At 41.7% G+C, this 10,767-nt stretch overlaps 1 protein-coding gene across 1 annotated transcript in view; it reads left to right on the forward strand.

Annotated features, from left to right (window-relative positions):
- The window catches only part of b4galnt4a (beta-1,4-N-acetyl-galactosaminyl transferase 4a), a gene marked incomplete at its 3' end in the record, with an annotated part of 125,543 nt that overhangs the window by 40,286 nt on the left and 74,490 nt on the right, over window positions 1-10,767 (forward strand). Inside the window, exon 2 of the mRNA XM_079223866.1 lies at window positions 424-536. Coding sequence (XP_079079992.1) covers window positions 424-536 — 113 coding nt within the window. The remainder of the gene's footprint in view (window positions 1-423; window positions 537-10,767) is intronic.

A 10,767-nucleotide genomic window follows, 5' to 3' on the forward strand; every position in this document is an offset into this window, starting at 1 on the left:
AATCTATTCTTTATGTCTCTCCATTTCTCGATCTCTGTTTTTTTCCCACCCATTTTCACTCCCTCCTCTTCACATTTACCCTCCGGACCAGTTTTTATTCTTCTCGTCTCCATTTCCTTTTTTCCAATTACATTTTTTTTCACTTAATCTCCTTTTTTCTCTGGAAACTTTTATCTGGGTTTGATTACACTGGAGAGGCTCAGTGGGAAGAAAAATAAGTGATAGCTTGAAATTATTGTTGACCGGGATGATGATGATGGTAATGAAGATATTCATGATTATAATTATGCCATAGAGATGATGGAGATGAGACTGACAATGATGCTGTTAACAATGCTGATTAAACTAGAGCTGAGAATGAGGAATATGATAATGGTGCTTGCTGGCTTTCTGAGTGCTGTCCATGTTTTCACCTTGGTCCAGATGGAGAGAGACAGACGGAGGGGACGGACGCCAGCCGTAAGAGGGACGCTCGCTCCTCAGCTGGCCACCACAAGAGTGAGGACACCAGCGACAGCAGGGAGGACGACGCTGCAGTGAGTCTTCTTTCTGGTTGTCTTCCTTCTTTTCTGTCTCACCACTCTGGGACGAATATTAATGGTGTGACCCAACCTTAAGCACACACACCTTACACACCCACATCCTTCTGACGAAGCAGCGATGACATTTATGGCCCGTGTGTGTCGGGAGGAGCTCATCGGGGCGCCAACAAGCCCAGTCAGCATCGTAATTACCATCAAAAACACAGGGCTCTGTTCTCTGTGCACCTACTGATTAATGGCCCAAGACAGTCCCTTCTCTCCAAAAAGAGAAATGGCACGATGCAAACTACCATGGGTGGGGAAACATCTGTAATCAGATTTTATTGTTTTAAAACTTTTCTTTTTGCTCATTAAAACCCATCTACAGTATGCCCGTGTGACCCCACCCACTGCACTGCATTTGAATAATGTTTTCAGCTCTGGGAGCCGTAACAGCTCTAAATATATTGTGAATACATCATGCAATCTAACATCCTCCTCAAGAATTTATTTCTGCGATAGTAGATGTGAAATTAGACAGAGGCACATCCAACAGCAGAACATAAGGCAGAGTTTGGGCCACCTCCAGAGATCATTAGCACTTAGTACACCACTGAGAACATATGACACTTAAACTCTTTATTTCCCTTGATAGTGGGTGGATTTAAGGGTTAACTACAGCAATTGTGGACCCACAGAGAAGTTCCAAGTACTGCAGGGCCGGCAGAGCACATTAGTTACAACTGTGTGTTAACAATGAGCTCCTGTTGCTTCCAACAAGCAGGATTATTATTAAAGTTCCTCCAAAAATCAGAGTGTCAACTAAAGTGGATGGAAGACTGTTTCTCTCTGGATATGTCCAGATTTATTAAATTACACCGAGCAGTAAGGTTGGGTGATACTCTTTATTTTCTTATTGTCCATTTGTGGTTCCTAAAGATCGGGAGGAGGCCGTGTGGGGAGTTACATCACAGCACTCTAGTCTGATGGAGCTTTGAAATGATCAAAAGTTTAATCCTTTTTGCAAGCAATTCAGTTAATGAATAAACATTTATACATGAGTGTAAAACCTTTTATTTCAAATATTTTAAACATAAAAAAAAGCAGCTTCCTTTACAAAGTCTGTGTGTCTGTGTTTTGGACGACAATATCATCATCATGTTCCGTTTAACAACGTAATATCACAATCTAATAACAACGTTTTTGGGAGCAGGCGTGTGGAGAACGGAGATGTTTGGTGTCGGATCCACAGACAAGACACGGCAAACTGGTTCGTAATTAAGGATTTAAAAGCCACTCGTGCTGATAAACAAGGCTCAGCAGGCAGACATGCCGCTCCACCACAAACATCTCTAAATGCACAGCAGGCCGCATTTTCTAGAGATTACTTTTTAAAGCATCTTAGTCCTGAATACAGTCGGTTAAAATCACTTTTGATTTGCATTGGAAATACCAACCGTTGATCGTCCCTTCAGTTCAATCGTCTAAACAAGATGTGAAGGCCAATCGGCAACAGCCCACTGAGCAATGAAATAACACACACTCCTGTGTTGTGTTATTATTCCCTCCTTCCTCAACCTCAGCCGACCAGGTATCTAGGCCAGCACGTGCCACTCACGTTGACGGGCTGTCTACCTTGAAATGGTATCTTGCCCGAGGCTCAGGTATCTGTGAAGCTCCTTGAGGTGGCAAAGAATCAGGTCACAGTAATTAAATGTTCACCGCCTGTGTGGCTGTGGTGAATATTTGATGTGAAAGAGGCCAAAAATATTGTCGAGCAAAGGATGATATAGATTAATGAGATGTATCAGATTTAGTTATAGGTACTTTATTTTTAATTAATAAAAATGTCTACCCTTCTGCTCGCTAGAGTGGATCATTACACTGGGCTGTGAAGGAAGTCCCTGAGGAGCTGCTGGATGATTGAATTCAAATAATTTAGACTGTTAATAACAAGTATCAGTACATTTTATTCTAAGAAATTAAGTGTTTTCATTCCGCTCCTTTTTTGCTTCTATTAATACAGACCACATAATTAAGAACTGCATTTAAAGTTGATTTTGATCTATACTGTATGCGTCTCTGTCGCTGTATCACATCATAGTGGTGACCCGGGTTTCTGACCTGCATGTGCAGCGATCATTGTAATGCAGCAGACAAAACATCCCGTTTGTGCTTGGCCACACACGGCAAGCTGTGGCTGTAGGAGTTTAAGACCCAAACACAGTTTAAGTTAAAACCCAAATTGTTGATATCGCTGTATTTCTGTTGACTAGCCGAGGGGACCATGTGAGAGAAGAAGACGTTGTATCTTATTCCATAAAATGCAGTCGTCTTCAAAATCGATTTAAGTGAAGGCTTTAGGAAATGTGCTTGAAGAGATAAGAGTCATGAAGGGGAGCCGGCAGCGTTTCTTTCTGAACGGCCCTCCTCGAAAACTCTAAACCTGCCCGATAGCATTAGGGCTCCTCTTCTGTAACAGTCAAATGGAAAGCGGCTCTCGGGATGAGTCAGTCTCGTGTACTGAAGTTCAAATATCCGGCTGCATTGTAAGCATTCTGCTGAAGTCACTAAAATGTGTCAGAAAGTTTATGGCATGGCCTTTATGAATTTTAATAGCATCACTTTGTCATTTGTTCCCTAAACGATGGGTGATAGATTTGGTTTGCTTCAAATAATGATCACTTGGATGAGCTGTACTCGGACGGTAAACATGCTTTTAAATCATCACAATTACAATATAGGAGATAGAATTGGCCTGCCGCAGGAGGTGCTTAGTAGGATTTACAATTTTAAGAGTATAAGACGGAATCCATTTGTGGTTATCTATAACATGGCTGTATTACTAACAAGCACTTTGTTCTATCCTTTGAAAGGTGTGTGTGTGTGTGTGTGTGTGTGTGTGTGTGTGTGTGTGTGTGTGTGTGTGTGTGTGTGTGTGTGTGTGTGTGTGTGTGTGTGTCAACGCAGATCTCCTGTTCAGCTCTATAACCGCATCTCTCTTCATCTATAATTTACATGCATTTACCAGCTCTCTGTTCCAGCAATGCCTGCCCTCCGAGTGTGAGCGTATCATACCATGTTTCACATTTATCTCTTGCTGCTTATTCAACATCTCGAGGAAAACCAAAGCAACATAATTGACACCTTCAGTCGATGGGCCGCAAAGGCCAAAGCTGTAGTCTGTGTGTCGGGGGAGAGAGAGAGAGAGAGAGAGAGAGAGAGAGAGAGAGGGAGAGAGAGAGAGAGGGAGAGAGACAGATACAGATATGATTTTGTGTGTTTAATGTGCTGTAACATGGGTCAGAGGGACATCGGCCCTTCTTTTTTTCTTTGTTAAGCTCCTCTAATGTTTTGAGCTGCACTAATAGCTCACTAAAGCTGCCATTTCTGAAATTTCAGACAATGAAACCAAAATTGCATTGATGAAAACAAACAGAAAAGCGCTTCAGGCTGTGTGCGCTCAAGATTAATAGACAACCTCAAAGGAAGTGCAATGACCTTATTGCAAACGGGCAGCACAAACACTCGCCGGGGACTTACAGAAAGGAGGTACCAGGACTATCTCGCACACACACACACACGCGCTTGCACACGCACACATCAGACACATTGGTGCACACCCACTGCTTAAATACATTTAGTGAAGATCTTTGTGAGACCTGCACCACAAATTCAGTTTCCAAATTACACACTTTTCACTTGTCATCTCTCCGTTTCTTGCACCTTTTGCCTGCTTCCTCTTTTTCAAACTGCTATTGATAGAAAGAGCTAATTGGCATCCTCGGTTTGAGTAAAGGTAGGGAGGTGGGTGCTAGTTTCTGATAAAAGCTATTTTATTTTTAAAGACATGGAATATCTCTCTGGCCACCTGCTTTTCAAGATGAAACCTGCAATGAATTTACACCGTCACAAAGTGTGTGTGTGTGTGTGTGTGTGTGTGTGTTTGTGCCACCGCCCGGTGGTTACCACTTTGTCTGACAGTCTTTTACTGAGGTTATATAAAGCCAGGTGGGTTTTTGTCCTTATTCCATTTGGTGCATACATATTACCATGCATGTGGATGTGTGTGTGTGTGTTTTTATTTGTGTGGGGGTGTGGTTAATATGGATGAGGTGAGGATCCTGCACTCTGCACCCTGCTCTTCCTGTCAGGAGCAGATTGCTTTCGAGGCTCCACCCCTTCATCTCTCGGACGATGAGAGGGAAGAATGATGAAGGCAAGAGAGGAGGGTTGGAGCTTCAGTCGACAAAAAGGCTGGAGGACAAAAAGAGACCGACGAGAGGAGTAGATTTGATGAAACTTCATTTAATATTGATTGAATGATAAATGAAGGCATGCACGTGTCAAACAGTATTTTGCTCGTCAGTCACAGATGAGCGATGGTTATTCAGAAAGCCACAATAAGAACGTTGGGGAAGAACAAACCATAGATTGACAGCCACATGCATGCCATGTAGTGTTAGACCACATTGCCTTGAACTATTTTCACGATCTTGCAATGTATTTTTGCAACAATTATATTTTTGATGATATACTATATATTCACATATCATACAATACATAAATTATGTGGACTATGGGGACATTTCTGTTCATTATCACAGAAGATGAAAAATGTATTTCAAATAATAAATAATAAATATATATCATGCATTGATATTTAATGAACCCTTATACCATCTCACACACACACACACACACACACACACACACACACACACACACACAGGGCAGACCAACGACTCTTTCCCAGACACAAGACGGTGTGCTGTAGAGGACTGCAAACGAGGTCGTGGCGAGGCGATGAGGACGAGTGTGTGGAGATATTTCACAGGAGGCTTGAGAGAACGGGACGCGCCGTTGTCTTTCACCTGACGGAGATTTTAATCATCGTGGCAATTTTACAGCGGCTCATAAACCGCAGCAGCCAGGCCTCATTGTTAACCTCCAATGGCTTTCAGGGCTGTAAATATGGCCGCCTTGCATCGCTCTGCCCTTGCCGATAGTTTATGTGAGATGGGAAGGAGCTGGTGTTGGCACTGGGAGACTTGCTTGAGAATGATGAGGAGCAGGGAGCACGGCCTGACTAGTAAATAAACACATGGCTGATCAGCAAGACTCAACACATTCGACTGCACCGCACAGATTTGGCCACGATGATGATGATACGATGCTGTGTTCTCTAGCCTGGTATTAGGCTTCATGTAATCTGTGAATGGACCCAAACATAGGGATTAGCGTCATCGCGTAATTGCTGAATTTGACATTTAGATTAGACCGTGGAGATCAATGACACATGACTCATTTTTCCAGGTACCCATTAAATTTATTTAGCATTTCCAGTGTTGTCACGGCTTGAAAGAGGATTTTCGATAAGCGAGTCAGGTTGATGCATCCAGGCGGTGACTCAGTTGCGTCCTCTCTGACATTTGGTTGAGAGAGTTCTCTGCTGCTGATTGGATCAGCAGCTAGCCAAGTGCAAATGGATCTCCCATGAGGCATTTGGTACATCAGCCTGAGCGCCCTACCCCGGCATGCCTGAGCTCGCAGCCTCGCACTGCGCTTGTTTTCTGCCACTTTTCTCATGTGTGAGCTTAATTACATTTTTGTCCTTAAACAAGAACTCTTACTCGGCAACATGGTCCCGAAAGAATGTCAAGTGAAGCAAAGAACAGTTAGCTATTTTTTTTATGTTTAATCAAACAATGACCTTGTTTGGATCTCAACAGGAAGTTAAGCAAAATTACTTTTTATGAGTTTGCAGTCTATCAAATTCAAATGGCTGCTAAGGATTCGTAACTTCAGTTTTTTTTTCTAAAACACAATGACCTTGCCAAAACACATGTGAATAGCCCTACAGCAATATGCCAAGCAACCTTCATCATGTGCTGATAACATTTAATTGAATTCAGATCTTATTTTCATAGTTTTGGCCATCAATCCCATAGACGGCTCCGAGTCAATCGGGGGGTCGTGGCCTTAAGATTTATTATTATTATTATTATTATCTCTATGTATTTTTGGAAAAAAAAAAATGGAAATGTGATTTAGAAAATATTGTATGATATAGGAAATTGTTTGAATGTTTTATAAATTAGCCAATTAAATAACAACTGTCATAATGTTGTAGGGCCGTAGGTCAAAGGTCAACCTTGCTGTCAACATGGAGGAGCGAGCCCCTATTAAATGTTTTATTTGATAAGGGGACCGTGCATATGTTTCATCTGTAGTCCCGTGGGTCGGCAAAGCATAAACGCGAAAAACGAAAAGAAGCTCGAGATGCTGCTTTGGTACAACCCTCTATTTCGACATTTTCAGCAAAAAGCTGTGGAAGGTGATATGTTATTGACGTTTCCTGTCAGCAACTGCAAGGGAGAATGGTCTTTCTCGCCAATATTAAGAGTAAAAAATTAACTAGAATGAAAACAGAGACGCCCCGACGTGCTGTCACTCATGGTAATAGAATCGGATCTCGTCCGGGAGTTGGACCTGATCAATTACTTTTCTTCAAAGAAGTCCAGAAGGAAGCTGGTGGTTCGGTAGGAAGATATTTTTCACTGCGTGTTTTTGTGGCCGTATATAACTCTGTACCATTGGCTGTATATAGCTCTGTACCATATACTGTATATAGCTCTGTACCATAGACTGTATATGGCTCTGTACCATATACTGTATATAGCTCTGTACCATAGACTGTATATGGCTCTGTACCATATACTGTATATGGCCCTGTACCATAGACTGTATATGGCTCTGTACCATTGACTGTATATGGCCCTGTACCATAGACTGTATATGGCTCTGTACCATAGACTGTATATGGCTCTGTACCTAATTTGATGTTCATTAATGAATTATTTCACGGTTTGTTGCTGGTTTTATTCAAATTAAGCTGTTTTCACTCCTAAAGATACATGGGCCAAAATGGCAGTAATTTGACATAAGAATAAGAAATCTAATTAGTTTTATAATAATATAATAATAATATCGTATGATGTCATCACCTTAAAACATGGGTTGCTGTGGTTATATAAATGTAATTTGTGAAGCTGTTATTGCTGCCAGACTGCCCCATTGCGTGTTTCCCTTTTGGGTTTTTTAAACTGTTGTTTTTTAAAAGCTAATCACCAACAAATATGGTCGGAAGCAGAATATTTTGTTGGATAAAAGGCTATAAATGACTTTTGGACATTGTGACTGAGTTAAATAACCGGGCGCTGCGTTACTCATGTCTGTAAGAAAGATTGAGTCTATAACGCGCAATGTTTTTGTGAGTTATAAATAATAATAACGCCAACGTTATGAATGAAGCTTCAAGCTATTTGTTATAGCCCTAATGACTTGTGGTTTTGAGTTGCCTTCTGCTATTGTGCGACCAAACTCTGTGTGAGGACACACTCGGTGCGTGTGGAATATTTGCGGGTGCAGTGGTCATGATAATCCGTCCATGACCAATCCTATGGGTAATCATCAAATTGGGCTCGTTGACGCAGAAAGGTCTGATGGTGCAAGAAACACAAGCTGATGATCCTGAAGGTTTTAAACCTTTAGATTAGCAAAATTCTTTGGATGCAAGAAACTCAAAATTGTTCCCCAAAGTGTTCGTTCCAAATCCCCACCAGAGTGCAGGCGGATTTCAGCCTGCCGTGGCTGTGCACTGAGCACAACACGGTTTTCATGTGCAATGACATTGGGGTTGTGCTCACTTTCATTTTTACCCTGAAATAAAGTAGTCTAGATAATCTGACGACACTTGTTTACAGCCTGACCTGTTGTTTCACTAGGTTGTCTCGATCTTTGGTCAGGAAAGTGTGGTCAAAGTTGATGGAAACGATGGCCACAGCTATGAAAATGAGTGTTCTTCATTTAGTTATTCCATTTTTATAGGCTTTGATTAAACTAAATCAGACAGGATTAAGGCTATTTTCAGCATTGATCCGGCATTGATCCGGCGTTTGCTTAACATTTTAAAGTACTTGTCCTTAAGCAGCAATACTCCACTTGATAGTGAAGTAATCCATTAGATGTACATCATTTCATTAGCCACAAGGCTCTGATAACCAGCTGTAACCCTACAAACAGTGAGTCCTCTCCCGTTGTTTTTCAATCTTGGGGTGTTGACTGCTCTGTTATTTGGAGCTATATGAGGGCTCAGTCCAGAATTGTTTTCCCTCTGGGTGTTTCAGTGCTTTCACTCATTCTCACTATCACCTCTCAGGCATTTGCCAGCCTGGTGTTGGTTCACAGAGGAAGGAGATCTAATCTGTGGGCCCTGCAATAAACTCCCAGGCAGGGCTCCAACACTGAGGTCTGCACTGTCTTTATACTCTGCTGCCCACGACTAGATGCTAACAGACTGGACGGCTCTGTGTGCATATGCAGCACACTGTCCATGCACACAACCTAGTTCCACATACGCACCTAAACAATTTACAGTATGTCATGAGAGACAGCAGTTTTATTTACATCCTCTACATCCCTCATAGGGAGGAAAATAATTACATCACACGCAATCCTTTTAGGCACACTAGTGAAGATTCCTGCTTTTTCCTCATTCGCTCTGGTTCCTACCAGCTGGCTCTGTTCCAGCTGCGGTAAGTGCTAAGCTGTTGCCAGCTGGCTGTTTGCTGTTGATGGCCAGTTTCACACTAGGGTCATGCTGGGGGAAGGTCATTAGGTCAAAAGACATGACACTAGACTTATGTTTGTTTTATTTTCTCACCTCCTCCTAGCTCTCTCTGTGGGGTGTTTTCTATTACACTGATATGACAGATGCCTGCTGAGTGTTGTCAAAGTGGGCCGCAGGAAAAAGTAATTGGAAGTCAGTGAGTGAAGGGCTGCAAATACCATCACGCAAAGAGAAGTGACGCTTAACAATTAGTCAGAGTCTGGTCTATCATGTCGAAATGATTATCAGTAAAAGTTGTGTATCGGTAAACCACCTTTTGGTTTTGCAAATCAAACTTTGGTCAGGGTTGACATAGTGCTGGGGGATTTATCGATTTTTTTTTTTTTAAAGCAAGCGTTAAATGTACACACTGTGACATTTAAGAAAGAAGAAAGGCATGTATTCTCTTTATGAATGGTCCCTTGAAATTAATTCAGATGTTGTCAAGGCTGTACATTTTGTCACTGTGAAATTCCTTTACGTAAAAAATTAATTTAAAAAGGTTTGTAGCGTACCCCTCCGACAGGTGGTCTTGCACTTTGACCGATGATTTTAAATGTGTTTTAATTCATTCCAAAACCAACAGTTAAAGTGCAAGAGCATCTGAGTTATATATGATACATATTAAGTTACTTACAAAGTTGTAAATGGATCCCAGGTTGTGGGAGTTGAAGGTAACATCAGACGGATTAATACATAATCCCTCTGTGATAAGGAAATAGATTATTCCCTCTATTCATACTCCATTGTCTTTTTGTGACACTGCGAAAATCACTTAATGCTTATTTCAGAAGGCTAATTCTAAAATGTATATTGACTTTAAATCGTGGTTCCGTCGTAACAATGCAGACCTACAGACAGGATCTGTTGTGTTAAACAGTCAGGATCCTTGAGAATGTAACGCGCTGATGGCCAAAGGTCTTTGGACGAGAGAAGGCATCAACCCCTTCAAGACTAACTTAAGTGCTTAATGTTTTAAGGCTTTTAGGCTGGATCATAGAACATGGCAGCGGATGTCATCATTGTAGAATTGTCGGTAGAAGATGCCTATTTGTCTGCCACATTAAACAAGCAAGTGCTGCTCCTGTTGCCACTTGAAAAAGGAAACAAAAGTCTCCAGTTAACAATAGAAACAAGGCAGGGATAAGAACCTTACTGTACAATAGAAGCAAAGCATTCTCAGTCTCTCTTTATATTACTTGCCAAATCTCCCACCGCAGAGGCAGATAAAACAGGCTTGGCAGGTTTGCACCGTAGATGGATGGATGGAATAATGGAGTGATGTATGTTATTAAATTGGAATCCAAACTCTTGGTGTGGGCATGCTGTGTTTGTGTGGGTCTAAGGAAGAGGAGGAGCATGTTCATTTGCATTCCTGTGGGATAATTTCCTGCTTTCATCCATATTCCCTGACTGCCAGAGTTGGTGCAAGTGCCACATCGTTGACGAGTTAGAGAGGATTTTGTGTTTTGCTTCAGTTTCCAGCTCTTCTCTAGGGAGACTTGTATAGGTGCCAGCTTTCAAGTGTCTCTCTTTTTTATCTTTTAGTCTGCACCCTTTCATCTATGAGTGGTC

This window comes from Taurulus bubalis, assembly GCF_910589615.1.
Source record: "Taurulus bubalis genome assembly, chromosome: 9".
Taxonomy (NCBI): domain Eukaryota; kingdom Metazoa; phylum Chordata; class Actinopteri; order Perciformes; family Cottidae; genus Taurulus; species Taurulus bubalis.